Source organism: Buteo buteo, chromosome 23 (genome assembly GCF_964188355.1).
Source record: "Buteo buteo chromosome 23, bButBut1.hap1.1, whole genome shotgun sequence".
NCBI classification, from domain to species: domain Eukaryota; kingdom Metazoa; phylum Chordata; class Aves; order Accipitriformes; family Accipitridae; genus Buteo; species Buteo buteo.
In genome coordinates this window covers 4,038,439-4,054,073 of record NC_134193.1, presented here as the reverse complement: position 1 = coordinate 4,054,073, position 15,635 = coordinate 4,038,439, and the positions used below count along the sequence as shown (strand labels likewise).

The 15,635-nt window shown below is 40.1% G+C and overlaps 1 protein-coding gene across 3 annotated transcripts in view; it reads right to left on the bottom strand.

Annotated features, from left to right (window-relative positions):
- Positions 1-15,635, bottom strand: part of USP49 (ubiquitin specific peptidase 49) — a 34,170-nt gene that overhangs the window by 8,792 nt on the left and 9,743 nt on the right. The window contains exons 2-7 of one of the 3 annotated variants that reach the window (XM_075055646.1): positions 15,481-15,564; positions 7,577-7,721; positions 5,243-6,653; positions 3,218-3,422; positions 1,176-1,284; positions 238-443 (exon numbers count right to left, since the gene is read on the bottom strand). In XM_075055646.1, the coding sequence (XP_074911747.1) occupies positions 238-443; positions 1,176-1,284; positions 3,218-3,422; positions 5,243-6,625 (1,903 nt within the window). In that variant the 5' untranslated portion in view covers positions 6,626-6,653; positions 7,577-7,721; positions 15,481-15,564. Of the gene's footprint in view, positions 1-237; positions 444-1,175; positions 1,285-3,217; positions 3,423-5,242; positions 6,654-7,576; positions 7,722-9,336; positions 10,519-15,480; positions 15,565-15,635 lie in introns of those variants that run through there. The other 2 variants (XM_075055645.1, XM_075055647.1) reach the window with 2 other exon arrangements.

Sequence of the window (15,635 nt, the reverse complement as noted above, 5' to 3'; positions counted from 1 at the left end):
GCATCCCAAAGGGCCGCAAAGCAAAGAGCAGCAATCTGTGGCTTTAGGCAAAAAAAAAAAAAAAAAAAAAAAAAAAAGACAACATGCTACTAGTAATACTTTCTGGGAAACAAACTACCAAATGTCAGGAAACTTGATTCCAAACAACTTTGATCATAAAGCTTTACAACACACTAAGTCTATGGACTAGAACATGAGTTTCTTGAATTTGTTTCCCCCATAATAAGGCACACGCACCTCCCTCTGTGTTGTAGCAATATGCTGTGTAGTGTCCTGAGCCAAACCCTTTCCCGTGATGCATCACCACAGCGGAGAGGTCATAGACAAAGGTCTCTTTGTCAAGAGAGGAGAGAGAGTCCCTGCAGCAGTAAGGTTCCATGTTTAATACCTGGTCAAAGAGGACATGGACCCCAATCTTCTCACGGTGATTACGTTCAGACCACCTGCAAACACAAGGGCACGAATCAAAGACTCAGGATCCTGCTTCTCAACAGTGGTGCAGGGCTGCGGGAAGATGCACACAAAAGTAGCCACTGATAAACAACTCTGAAGAGCTTTCCTTCCTAGGGTCAAGTAGGCGTCATATGATTTTTTCCCTCTGTTTTCACTCTAACATCTTTTGCATACAGCTGATTCTGTCATTTATGCCCATTTGTTATAGTTAGGATATTGTTGAGATTTGCAACAGTCAAACACAAAGAAAGCCAAACATATACTGTGACAGTCAAACAGCATTTAAAATACTCAGTTATATAAACGCCACACACCTCAGTTGCCTGTGCTAACCATTTTAGAAACTTTTCATAACATTTTGAACTTTGTCTGCTATGTTTTATTCAACAGATAAATACATAAAATTGGCATTTAACTGTCACAAGCTTCCAGCTTCAACAAATCTTTCACTCAATTTACCAGTTCATCTATCTCACAGCCACTGTTATTAACATTTACAAAACATTACATTGTATGTATAGTAGAAAACACGCTACAAACAAGCTACTGATTGTTATGTAAGTAGTACTCCGAGAGGGTATCACACATCTGGTTTGGATAAAATGCTTACACACATGCATTTCTGAGAAAGTGCAAGAAGTTATGGGCCCACACTAATCACTTCTTTCCAAAAAGACAGAGGCAAGTCACTTGCCTGACATTTCGTAGTGTGCCCCACTCACCTGAATCGTTTAAGGTGCAGTCGGAGGACCTGAGGTAGTCTGTAGATCATTAACTGCTTTTTAGCTTCACTCAGAACAAGAGGTTTAGGAGAAGACTTTCGCCGTTTGCCTACCCAAAAAAAAACCACCGCAAAATCATCAAGGCATTGTTATGGTGTAATTAACTTTCAGAAGGGGAAAAGAACACATTATGAACCCCCTTTTCTTCCAGTAGCAGTAGCCAGCTCACATGCACTCAGGATGGACACACAAGTAAACATTTCTTATGGATTCCTTCAGAGCAGGAACTTCTCTAGGACCAAAACTCACACGTTTAAAAATACTTAAACTTCTTCACTTTTGTGATGCTTATAATCATACAATCAGATATCACCTTCAAGCTGCTCATGTAGACATTTTGCTCTGAGAAATACACCAGAAATATTAAGACAGAGCTAGTGCCAAAGACATCTAGGGCTGTAGCAGTTTCAACAGGTGAACTACCAGCATACAAATGATACTATTTGACATTATATTTTGTCTACTACCTTGATCGTTTTATACCACTGAAATAAGGCTTGTAGTAGCAAGCTTCACTAGCTCAAGAATATTAATACAAGTCAGAGGAAAATGCTTCCAGCAAGGTTCCACCTCTCGCAGGGTTTCTGCCTGCCCAAGAATGTAAAACAGCTGCTGAACTGAAACTGGAGAAGAGCAAAAAAGGTTCCTCTTCCCAGTGATTACTCTTTCCAGGACACTGAACATACGACTATACCAGGAGGAAGACAGGTGGCTTTTAGAGCTTCCAATAAGAAATGTACCTGTTAATTAGATTTCTGCACCTCACTGCACCAGTTCAGAACAGATGGGTTGCTCCTCCTCCATCACGTCTGACAAGCAGTGCCCCCAATAGTTTTTGGCACCTAGACACAGGCTGGTTGCCTTTCTCTGACTTTTCTTTCAGCTGGTTAATGTTTCCTTAGCTATTTAACTCAGAAGTAACTGTTAAAATTCAGGCTTTCACAAAGAATCAAATAAAACAGAGTTAAGATAAAGCTGTACTCAACCACATTGACACTTAGTGAACATTATTTGTGAATCAGAATCCGTTCAAATTATATTTGGCTTTGTTTCAAGAACATCTAGTCAACGATTATTTCCTAACACTTTGTGAAGATGTTTGGTAACAGATTTCCAAGTTGATAGAGAACAAATCTCTACAAATATTTGCTACTTCAGCTGCTTAGTTGCAATGTAAGTCAAGTTATTGGTATTTTCCTCCCAAGGGAATGAACTTTTGCCATAAATACCTGCATGAAAAAAATTTCAAATCCAGCTTATCAGAGTAGCTGAGCTGCATGATTATACACAAGGCTAAAATTATTTTCTGGCATACAATGACCTTACACTCAGACCTACTACAGGAAAGCAGAAGTCATCTTCTAGCTGAGCGCAGCAAAACATATGCATTCATATAACGGGTAATACATTAACCTGAGACTCCCAGAATAATGTCAGTTCACTGCTCCTTGACAAAATGCCTACAGAGAGATGGAAACTCTAACCTGGCAGCAGACCTTGAGAACTCTGCATTTGTGATTTCTGGTTAAAGGATTCAATCAAGAACAAGCAGCACATAGATGACTTTTTATGAAAGCTTTCCTGCCATGCAGAGATGAGCAAACCATAGGGGATAAGGTTCCTTCTTTTGTCCCTAAATCCAACTCCCTCTCACCCAAAATATTCTTGAAGTTGCCTTCCCCTCCAATACAAGCGTCAAGAGCAGTTCTGAACAGGGCTGTATTAAACCCTTAGTAAACTGTGCTGCTGAATGGCAGAGACGAGAGAAAATGACCTATCAGATCCACACTGGTGCACGAAGGAGCAGAAGCTACCAACAGGAGGTAACAAAACAGCATGAGCAGCAAGGAAGAACACAGTTTTCCTATACATATAGGCCACAACACATGTTTTCCGACACACAAAACACGCATCAGAAACCTCTCACTTGGAAAAACAGACGGTGCTTCTAACGGCAGAGACAGCAGCAGCATCCGACTTACTGTTGCATTGGTCGCACGCATATATCCTCCCTTCCAGAGCTTCGGTCTCAGTGAACTTGGCCAACATTTCTGTCAGCATGCACTCTGTCTGGTTAACAGGAACGATCCCTTTCTCAATGGAGTGATAGCGCTCAGGGAATTCCAGGGAAAGATCCCAAAAGGGTTCAACGGTGTTGGATTTGTAGTTGCATGTTATGCAGGTGACCTGGGAATGAAATGTGCATACACAAATAAAGTTATGTACATGTACACCTGCAGACTGCCATTCACATTCATGTCTAAAGAGCAAGTTTATGCCCAAAAGGCAGTGCAGTTTCACAGACATAACGATGATCTGTGAGTCAAGAGAAACACTACTTATTTCCAGTCTGAAAACTAAGTCTACCCTGAGCAAATAGTTTAAACTAATGTCTCAATTCTCAAAAAAATGGAGATAACGTTCACCTTTATGGGATTTACTTCCTCAGATAAACACCATTACAGGTATAATACCAACTCACAGTTGGGTAACAAGCACCTTGGATCTGTTTTCTACTACAAAAAGTACACTTTACCATTTATAATGCAATCTTCCTTCCACAGTTTCTCTACTTTCCTTGCATATTTCAAAGTGTATAATTCCTTTAATGTTTCATCTGCTAACTATATAAAAATTATTCATGAATTGAGCATAAAAGGATAAATTTCAGATGCACTTGTTTTCTTATGTCATCCCAGAGTATTATAAGTAAGAATAGCAGAAACGTTTTCAATTAAACTCAGAGGCAGAAAGTGGGAACATGAGGTGGTAACAAAACCAGAAAGCAAATCTGGTCAGACTCTGTGTTATTGTGAGAACCATCCACCAGAAACAAACTTCCACCCTTGCAGCTTCATGCCCTGAAGGCACCAGTAACTTTAAGGTGGATTTGTAGCTAGCAGATAGGGAAGGAAGTCTTCTGTGTATAGAGGGGTTTGAAATTAAATACAGTACATGTACACAAGAATTACATAAGTAGAATAAATAGCTCGGCAAGTCATTTATAGCGTATCCTAGTAGCAGATGAATTACACTGATCTGTTAACATCTTCATGCTGTTAAGATACCTACCACTGAATCTAGAACACTGACCCGAGCCACAACACACCATCATCCAGAGCCAAGAGACATAACTGAATGAAGAACATTTAGTTAAGAAGTCCACAAGAAGTTCATGCACTGAAGAGATGATTCAAATGAACCATGACTTCAAGCATCCTTCCCTGAAAGCCAAATGCTTTAATTTGAAAAATACACCTTTTAATCTTTAAGGTGCACGTAAGTTCTTATGAATGGTAAGCTCACTGGTACTGAGAAGGACGATATAAATAGTAATGAGAACACACACATATAATGCGCTTCATGGTCTGATCTTGCAAACTCTTGAGTGTCAAGTTATGCACACGTTTCATTTCTCCTGGAAAGCAAAGGTAGTTGAGGACTTTCAAAATGCACTGGGCTCTCAGGATCTGCCTTGTGGGGAATAACACGTTTCAGACAAGGGAATGGCACAGGAATAAGAGACCGAGCAGCACGACAGGCACTTTCATCTCCTACAGAAACATATGTTAAGCATGCTCAGTATATCAAGATGACTTTCATATGCCTGCAAAAAAAATTGTCACAGAGAGCTTATTCTTTATAGCACAAGATGACTGCCCTATCTGTCCTTCATCATATTCTTTCTAGCCAAGGAAACAAAACCAAGAAGGGACAAAACAAATTACAGACACTTTAAAAACACCATAAAAACTTAAAACTAAGGGCTCAGAACTTCTGTACTTGTGCAGTTTTCATTCTGAAGTGGCAGAAGTCAACTGAATTTACAATACACTTGACAAGTATCGAAAATGCTGACAACCTGCACAGCAACCCAACAGATTTCTTACTCAGGAGGCACTCCTAAGCAACTCCTCTTACGCATCTGGTGGCTCCTCAAGAAACAGAGCCTTTGCTCCTTGGTGTGAACAGCTCCAGTTGATTCTTATGCAAAAGTAGGCGCATACCTGACTAAGCAACTGCCCATGAAAGATGGTGTTCACCACCTTCAGGACCTGCTTGGTGAGCTTCCTCTGTGAGAAAGGGATAAGGATCCTGCGCTTCGTTCCTTCCGACTCCAGCTCCTGCTGTACTTTATCCAACAACTCACAGAGAAATTCCTGAGCGTCCTGCTGATCGTAACCTCGAAACGCTGGGATCAGACTCCACACAGAGTGCAGCATGGCAAAAGGGGACACGAGGGCCCACTTGCCAGACCACATCACTCTGAAGAGGGTGTGCAATTCGTGACAGAGGGAGATGTGCTTTGAACTTGGTTCCTTGGGTTGTATTAGTTCTAAACTCCTGCTTATTGAGGAGCCACCATTTAAGCCAGCTGGCAAGCTCTGCGTGCCATATGATCCCACTTTGTCAGTCTTCCCTGACTCATTAGCAGCAGACCCATTTGCCAATTTGCCAGGCATCCTAGACTTCCCATTCACAGTTTTAGCTAAGAGTTCTTCTGTTTCACAGAGATCAAGTGTCAAAAAACATTCTCTAAATTTCTGGAGGTGACTTAGCACTTGCAGAATAGAATTCATATAACATGTGTTTCCCAGGTTCCTTAGACCCGTTACCCCGGGAGTCATCAGAGGCTTACGCCGGATGGAATAAAACTGTTTGAATCTGCTGCTCTGCATCTGCCTTGAGGTAGGGGAAGCAGTTGCCACCTCCCTGAATTTCCTTGGAATCAAGTTCTCTCTGTGCACGTGAGACAAAAGCCTTGCACTCTTCCTCGGAGGAGTGTTTGCCAGCTCCTCCAGGAGTTGTCTCTTCATCTCCTGCCGCCGCTGCCTAGCTGCCTCCTTCTTTTTCTCCAACTCCTCCATTTGTTTCTTTTGTTTTAATTTTAGCTGGCCTCTAGAGCTCTTATCGAACCAGGTCCGCAGCGCCTTCGCAAGCAAGGACTGGCGCCTGTGCCAGAGAGCTGTAAGCATCTGAGATTGTCCCTGAGGGGTCCTTTGATGGCTGCACATGTCCTCTCCCAAAGCCATTGATCGCAATGTCCTGCCACTTCTTGTTGACGGATCATGTTTTTGACTTTTAATTGCTGACAGAGAACTTCTCAGCAATTTCAAATCACCCTCCGGGTTATCATTCAAGACATAATCTTCACAAAGGTAACAAAAGACATACAGATCATTAACTTCCATTGCCAATGGATGCCTGGTTTCTTCAAAGTGTTTAAGTGCATGCTCCTCGATGTACCTCCCACAGGCTACGTGGGAGCACTTCAGACAAGCCCAGATAGATTCAGTTGTCTGGCAGTCCACGCAGTGCCACTTCTGGGGGTTCAGGATAGAGTGGTCCTGGGCGAGTCGTAGCCGCCCAACATGTTTGCATCTATCCATGTCTTACAGAAGTCTTCGCTGCTTTGACCTTAGAAGGCAAAAACCAGAAAGAAAAGGATCTTAGAGCCACTATACATGTTTCAAATGATCTCTTTTGTACCAGCTGTGAAGACCTATAAAAATACAGATGTCGCGTCTTGTCAATCCCAACCACAATTTTCCCTCAACCGACTACATTATTTCTGCGTGCAGTTTTTTTTAAAAGCAGTTTTTAGTACTAGCAAAAGATATTGGATTGACAAGGTCTACAGAATAAAACTGTCTATCTGTCTACTAAGGACAGCCCAGACAGCTGCCAGCATGCCTTACCCAACCTGAATGGCTTGCTTCCAAGGAGAAAAAGATTAATTCAGTCCACACACACGTTTGATCTTTAGCTGCCCTCTTGAAATTGATACATACAAAATGAATTTGGAATTGGAATGCATGTCATCAGGAACTAGACTGAGGTTACCAACTTCTCGCAGAAGCCACAAAAATATCAGATAATTGTCATAACCAGAGCATTTGCAAGTCCGCAGGCTTTACATTCTACCCTTGAATTCTCTGATTTCCCACTGCCTGCCAAATATTTCAATGTTCAAAAAAAATCAACACGGGAAAAAAAAATGAAACCTGTAACACCACGTTATAGTAAACCTAAAGGAACATCTGCATGTGTACAAGTTTGCATGAGCACACATAAACAGAAAAAGCAACTGATTTACTAAATTACTATATTGTAACTGAAGAGAAATCAAAGCAGGGGTACTAGAAGGCGCAAAAAGCTTTCACTCCGTGTCCAGCGCCCATATGTTTTATAAAAGATACCGAGCCATACAAAGAGCACAACTGAAGCACTGCGTGCCAGCGCTGTGGTTTCTTTTGTACAGTCCCTCCAACGCTCTGATCCAACAGAAAGAGAACAGGGCGCAGAAACAGCGCCCAGACCCACTCGCTCGTGCTACTCACGGAGTCATTTTTAAACATCCTTTCCTCCGCGACGCAGCATCCAGGGCACGGAACATCCCCATTTCAGCCAAAGGAGTCTTGGCGGTTCTTCGAGAATTTAATTACTACTTAAGTCTTCACTGTAAGGCAGCACAGCTTCAAAGCCCTAGAGAGAGAATATTCTTGTGATGCACATAAACAAACTAAGAACGCTGGCAGGGTTGTTTTTGAACACGATTAATCCCCTCAGTGCAAGAGCTACTGCAGAGAACAGAATTATCTGGAAGTCAAAGCATGAACGCACCTAGGAACCCAAATACTTAGATGTTAAGAAACGTCACATGGAAGAGGCACTCTGGAATTTCATTTTTCTGCTTTCATTTTCTGATAATCTATAAATCTGCTGATCACATGTAGCCTCTTCATCATAAGTCTTTTGTAGTGGATGACCCAACATATGGCAGAGAAAAAAATCTGAGTTAAAAAAATTGAGCAAAAACGTGCACCTCCTGTGAGCACTTCAATTTTGGCTGCTTCGATAACTTGGTGAAAGAAGGGGGGAGGAGATGGGGAAAAAGAAAAAAAAAAAAAATCTGTCCTGAATTAAATTTCATTTCTAGGTGATTTTTCAAACAGTAAAAATGAAGTGATGAATAGCTGTCAAGTGTGAACTGCAACGAAATAAGAACTACAGAGGAAAGAAAAATAGGAAAACCCTGCATTTTGCCAAAGGCAGAAAAGATTGTAAAAACGTATCCGTTGTAATAATCCAAGAAAGACTACATTAACTTGCTTACGCATCTACAACTACAGTACTTGAATACAATACAAAGTAGTGATAGGAGGGACAGCAATAATAGGCACAAAGCAGTTACAGATGTCACAGAGAGTGTCAGATCTGGTGTACAGAATATTTAGTTAAAAAAATCATTTTACAAGGGGCAAAGTTTAACATAATGAAGGCCATGGCATGCTTTCCTAAAGCTTTAGGATAGGTATTGAACAGTTGCCTCGATTGGTATGCAGAAAACTTATCTGACCAGGCTAAGCAAACATATTTTTAGTGGTCCCCAAATTATGCAAATTTACTTTAATTACTATCTTTTTTCCAGTGACACTGCTGCTAAAGATGGAATCTGTTAAAGAAAGAATCAAAGCTCTTCTATTAACTCTTCTTGACTTCAGATTAAAGCACAAGTGGCCACTTCAGAATTCATTTCCATGGAGTGATTCTGCAGTGTCTAAATAACCATTTTGGTTGTTTATTTAAAACAGTTCAAAAATCGCTACACCTCTCCTTTGGGCTGTATTCATTCACTCACAAATCCTAGGTCCTGGAAAGGCACTTTTGGAAATCCTCCACTAAACAAAGGACTCATTTGGTCTCTTCCTTCGAAGTTGGAAACATCCCTTCCCACCTTCCTCTCACCTTCCTCCCTGACCTTTTTCCCCCTTTCTTCTTTATTTTTCTGCTCAGGTCTTGATAGAAAATTGTGGAATAATCCTGTCCAGCCTTGGTGAGACCAAGTGGCATAGATTCCAGCTTGAAAGAGTATAGACACTATGGTAACATTGACAGCCTTCATTTACATAAAAGAATACTAATTATGTTGTATCATCAACATCTGTGATTCTGCTCACTGCCATATGCGACAGTGTTGGGAATTTAACCCTTGAGTCTCACCAGCATATCCGAGATTTGTACCATGTAACAAAAACCGGGCCTTATAAATACAATTTTCTAGAGACCAATTAAACAGCTGCCAAGTATGGTCGCTCACCAGCTCTGCAAGGTCTCAGGACACAGTATTTTCAAAGAACACTGAATTTATCCTCAATTTCCTAGGAAAAAGAAACAATGCTGATATGTTGCTAGTTTCAGCTGGGTAACAGGCTACAAGGAAATCAATCACACACCAGATACAGTGCATTAAAGAATCATGTTTAACAATGAAGTTGGCTGTCAGTATATAAATTACAAGCCTTTTGTCAACTGCTTTTGCTTTTCCTGTGTGGGCCAGCAAGATTTCCTGTTTGAAAAAGGAAAGAGAATTTAACAACGCTGGTCAGTTAACAAAGCAGCTTTGTTACACCTTAATTCAGTAATTCTCAGCACAAAAGCATCTTTGATAGTGCATGTGATATTCCCCACCTGTTTCTCTTTAGGTATCTATGGATACTTCCCTTGCAAATCTAAGCCCTAATACCATATACATTCAGCTGCTCTGCAAGTCAGAAAGAAATGGTGTTTATTTAACCCAAACCACTTAAATGATACGTCTTTTCAACTTCCTCAAATAAGATCTCCTGCTTTTCATTGGTGTGGTTTTCATCTCAAAGCTGAGAAGGCAGAGCAGGCTGCCTGCACAGCCAGGCTGCCGGAGCATCTGCATTGCTCACGACAGCGCGCAGTAGGCTCGCTTTCCACGCACCTGGCTGCTGCACGCGCGGAGCTTCTCCATGCACCACACTTAAGGATTTCTTCTTCACGTTAAAGATGCCTGTTACTGACTCACATTTTTGACCCCTTCCATGAAAAACATAATTAAAATTGGCTTTCTTGCATTGCGCAACTCATGTACTAAAGGCAGCTGGAGTGTCTGCAGGTTCAGCCCTGCCATCCCACATGCAAACAGACTACTCAATAAGTCACTGAAAGACATGCACATGACTAAGAACAAAATTTGTTCCTCTCTTTTACATAGGTAAACAAATAGCTTGCCACAACCTACTAGCAAGAATAAAAAGAACACATGAACAGGAGAAATTACAAAGCTATGATTAAAGGAAAACACAAAGATGAGTCAGAACCTGTAAACAGTTGCACACAGGGAAAAACAAACCTTGCAAAGATTACAAGGCTGGAGCTATTTAAGATATTGCAACAACTGAACACAAATTTATGTGGTTGATATGACAAGCCATGAGCAACAAGAGAGTTTAATGATGGAGAATTAACACCTTATGTTTTAAGGTCCTGGAAACAAACAAACAGAACTCTTTGCAATTACAGTATATCAGGTCTACTTTTGGTTTTATAATTTTTTTCCATCAAGGTAGATCTCATTTTAAGAAACATCTATAAACTCATCCTTTCTCACCTACTTAGATCTTTTCTTTTCCAGATAAGGGGTGGGGGGAGGAAAAGAGGGGAGGAGGAACAACTTAATTGCTCTGTATGGAGAAGAGGTACCAGATGAAGCGTGGATCTGCACTGCAATACAACTAAAGATGAGTTCAAACTGAAATAAAATAATAGGAAATAAAAGGAAAATAAAGACACTAGTTTAGCAAGTAATGGTCTAGAGACAATTTGAAAAATTCTCACCTTCAAATCACTTATAGTATTTAAACACTGGGTCAAACCTTAACTTCTTTTCTTGCATGGCTCATAATCCTGGAAAAACTTACGGCAAGATCCTATAACAGCTTCAAGAACCAAACACAGCAGAAACAATTTGGCTCTTGACCCTAAAAGAGTGTTAAAATAAAACACATGACTTCATTATGTTTCTTTGTACCATTGTTACACATTTGGAAACTGATTAAAGACATCTGTACAGATCTGTTGACACGAGCTACTTTCTTTTTCTAAATAAATGTGCACGAAGCAAAAAAAAAAGTTTAGGGATCAGAAAAGGTGCTAGATATTTAGCCTTGGAAACTAGATGCATCTTTCATTTGTCCAAGAGTTGATTCCAGAACAAATAAGAGTCTGCAGTACTGACACAAACTCCTTCAGCTGCAGTCTGGAAATCATCTTTAAGGACAGGTGGGAAGCTCAGACTGAACGATTCTTTCATTCATTCATCCCTCTCCTGGGAGTGGCAAAAGTGAAACACAGCAGCTTTCACCAGTCCATCAGGAATTGGTACCACATTAAATAAAGCACGTTTGCCATTTTTTTTTTCCATCTCATTCTGTTTTAAAACACTGGATGAAAAAAATATCCTTAGATATTCTTGGTTTCCATTAAAACTACATATCCTACACAAATATACTGTATATGATCAAACAGGTTTCAAAATCCTGAATGGAAAGAAACAAGCACCTTCCACTCGCCCCCCAGTAAACAACTTTTCACGTGCAACTCTGGAGTAGAATTTCTAGCTTGCTGCAAATACTCCAAAATGCAAATAAGGAGATATCAGAGAGAATATATATATCTAAAAGTTGCATACAACTACTCAAAAAACTTTATTCCTCCGATTATTTTAACCTACCCATTTGTGAGGAACCAATTATTCAACCAGATGTCTAATGAAAACATGTAATCTGAGCTGCACGGAAGATGGTGAAAAAAATTTCCTGCTCAAGACGTTCACGTTCCTTTGCTAGCAAGAGCCATCCATGTATGTACTCACAGCAAAATCCCATATTTGCTTCTCAAAGCCACTAGCAATGACACTTTTTCAAACAGAAAAGCTCATGTAATTGATATGCCATTATAGAAAAGGAATTGCTGCACAAACGAACAAGCGTCACCACCACATCACCTAAGCAGGTATCCTCTGTCCTTACAAAGTCACTGCACGGTCCAGAACTACTCATTCAGTAACCAGAGCAAGGAAAACACCTTCAAAAACATACAAGAAGCTCTTTTTGCTTTTCTTTCTCCAAAAAGGCATCGGCTTGCCTGGACAGGAATGGGTTTCTCCCTTGACTCCTCTAGTTCAAACCCTGCTGGTTTTAGACTTTCAAATTGCATCTCCAAAGAGTAACAATAGCCCTAGAGATTTTTTCAATTATTCTGAAAGCATATTTTCTTGAAAACTGTCAGCTTTATATCCTACAATTGCTGGATTGTCTCTATCCAGGATGACATACTATCAAGTTAGTTACAGGCAAATTAACAGAGCTGACAAAGGAAAAAAAAAAAAGGAAAACACACAAGGAAGAGTTACAGATGATTCAGGATTCAGCGTTTCTTTGAAAAGACAAGCAAAGCAGTGAATTAAATAGCTACTGTGAATACATGAATAAAACACAATTTAAAAGACAGACAGACGGATAGACAAGAGACTTGAGCTGTGACAGCAAAGTGGTCACTGATCCCACCACCCTCCTGGCCAGCCCCCTCCTCGAGCATCAACCTCTTCATGGAGCTGGAGCCCTGAAACACAGAAATCCTCCACCTGAAACCAAAGCTTACCAAATTCTGAAACATCTCACCCGTGCATGCCTGGAAGGTGGCCGGTGTCCTACAGGAGTCATGACAAGCTCAAAGGACTTCAGCTGGTTTCAGTACAGGCGCTGGAGGACCCAACACACCCACCACGCTGTTCAACTCTGAAGCTATAATCACAAGGGAGCTTGACAAAAATGTGACTTTCCTGCCAACTTCCACAGCAAGTTCTGTTTTATTAACTCCTTTAAGTTAATTATAACTATGTCAATGTTAAACTGTTTCTGGGAGCTCACGCTGTGCTGTAAAAATCTGCTCTAGGCTCAAACCCAGAATCTCAAGAATCAGTTTTCAAAGAAATACTCAGTCATTGGAACACCTACCCCCCCCAAAAAAAAAAAAAACAACCACAAAAAAACCTCACAAAGCACTCAAAAGCACGAGGATTAAGAAAATTCTATTCTGTGCTCAGGTGTCCTCGGTGGGAGTAAATGCGACTTCTGCAGGACTTTATTCTCTGAATCATCTTAGGAAGCTAAAATTGGCGGATATTGGTCCAGATCTGATTTTAGAGTACAAGAAAGAGCAGACACTACGATGTATTGTGTACAATTAGCTTCAAACGTTTCATACTGCACAGCAAAAAATACAAGGCTCCAGGGGGCTCGGTTGGTCCCTAACACCAACCCAACCCCAAAAATCAGCCATCCTCCCTACGAAGTTCATTTCACATAGATTCAGGGGGATAACTGAGAGAAGATAAGCATTTGCTTCATGTTTTACAACAGTTGACAGATGTAAATGTCCCAAACCTTGCAAATCAGAGATGTTAAGATCCTGCTACCACAATGCACCGGACATAAAACCTATCAAACACCAGGCAGCTACAAGTAGCAGTTTTATACATATATAAAAAACATTTACAGGTACTATCTGCTAACAATCTAACCACCAAGTCAGTCAGAAAAATTGCTAATGCTGAATTCAATGCTCAGGGAATGGAGCCCCAGGGAAGGAGCAAGGATGAAAAAACTTCTCTTTTTCCTAAAACTCTGGAATTTTGAGTACTTTAGAAAAAAGTTTTAACGTCTCTGAGACTTTTAAATATGACTGGCGTACTTAAATCTAAGGCCTCATGTAAACTGAAATGTGCTGTTAACCCTTCTGTACTGATCAAGACTGAAAAGAACATGAAGTGTTCCCCAGTACCTATTCTTAAACCTAGTCAATACCTAGAACAGATAAAATAACCTTATCCTGCCTTTTTGCTGTTACAGCTTATTGCTCTTGGTGAACTGGTTTAGCTATACTACCCAAAACAACCTTTCTGCAGACACACTCTCTTTACCAGAGAGGCTTGCTGGCAAACTCTAAGAAGTCAGAAAAAACACCAAACTCCTTTTGTTTGGATAGAATAAATTTATGACTAAACCAAAAGACTTCACACTGCCTGTGTCCTCAAAGAGCAATAATTCATACTTTACACAGGCCAACAAATAGTTGCAAATGTGCATGTGTCTTCTATTCACATTCCTTCCTGATGAAGATCCTCTTAAACAAGAGAGAGTTGAGCTTTCACAAGGAATGGATCTGGCAGTTTATGGTTTGAAAATAATCACGGAAAGGCAAAGAGAAGGTGAAATTCTTCAGTTCACAAAGCATTTTAACACAGCCCTCCTTAGAAACTAACTATTCTGTTATTTACACTGTCATTCAAATTCTCCTGCCTTACAAGTTTAAACTTGGAAGTTTTTAAAATTTAAAATATTTTAAAGATGAAATATGAATATTCTTATTAAGCCAAACTCACACTGTTTCTTATCTAAGTGCAAGAGATTAATAAAATTAAGTGACTAAAACCTCAGGTAAACCCCCCAGCTACGTGTACTTTCAATTTTCACCTTTTGACCTTAGCTTTAAGAATAGCTTTTCAATGTGCAATACAACCAATGTTATTTATTCTTTAGGGTCACTGTAAAACAAACAAACAAACAAGATACATGTCCTACAGTTCCCTGAAAATGTGGAAAGTTACTATATAACAACCCTGGATGTTAAAAAGCATTATTAAAATGCTGTATACTTCTTAGTTCATGGCTTTCTAGAAGTTAATGTTTCTTCATTTATTGCAACGCATAAAATCCTCCCCTCCCCTTTCTTTTCATAAGCTTCTGAGGTTTTATTTTTGGTTTGGCTTTTTGAAGTGTTAATAAGCTGGGAAACGCGATATGGATACACCGTATAAAAGAGGCACTCACTGTACATTAAAACAATTCACAGTATTTCCTCCAGTCCTAGTGAATCAGTCCAAAAGGGAAAGAGTCAGTAATTCCACTGGTACTTACATCTGTAGAAGCCTGAAGCAATTATAGCAAATACATACAATCTGAATTATCAGAAACATGAAAAAATGTTTTGCATTAGAACAGTCTGAAAGTAGATGCTAACTGCCCAACATAAAGTAATAATTTCACTTTATGAGTCAAGCGACCAGCTTTATAGAACCCATGAATTCCCAACAAATTCTATTTCCATAATTGTGACAACATCAGAGAGTGACATGCTGTAGCATTTTAAAGTTTCCTAGATGTTTACCCCTGAACATCACCCCTGAAACCCTCTCTGCCAGAGCAGACAGTAACAGAGCTTTAACGGATGCAAAATTAGTGGCACTGACTCCAAGTCAAGAGAGCTACATCAATTTTCACTATTTGCAAATTCAGTTTTTTACGCCCCACCATCCCCAAACTGTCGTGATTCATACCAAAACCAATGTCTTTTTGTTTCCTTTCACACTTACCACTGCCCAATTCGGCAAGTATTCAAGTTTAGTGAGACTGCTCAAATGGATAGAGTACGTGCTTACGTATTCACGGGTCAGGACCTGTGCACAAGTGAACAAGGCAGTTTAAGAATAATTAACAAGGTACAAGTTAAACAAAACAAGCCATGTTA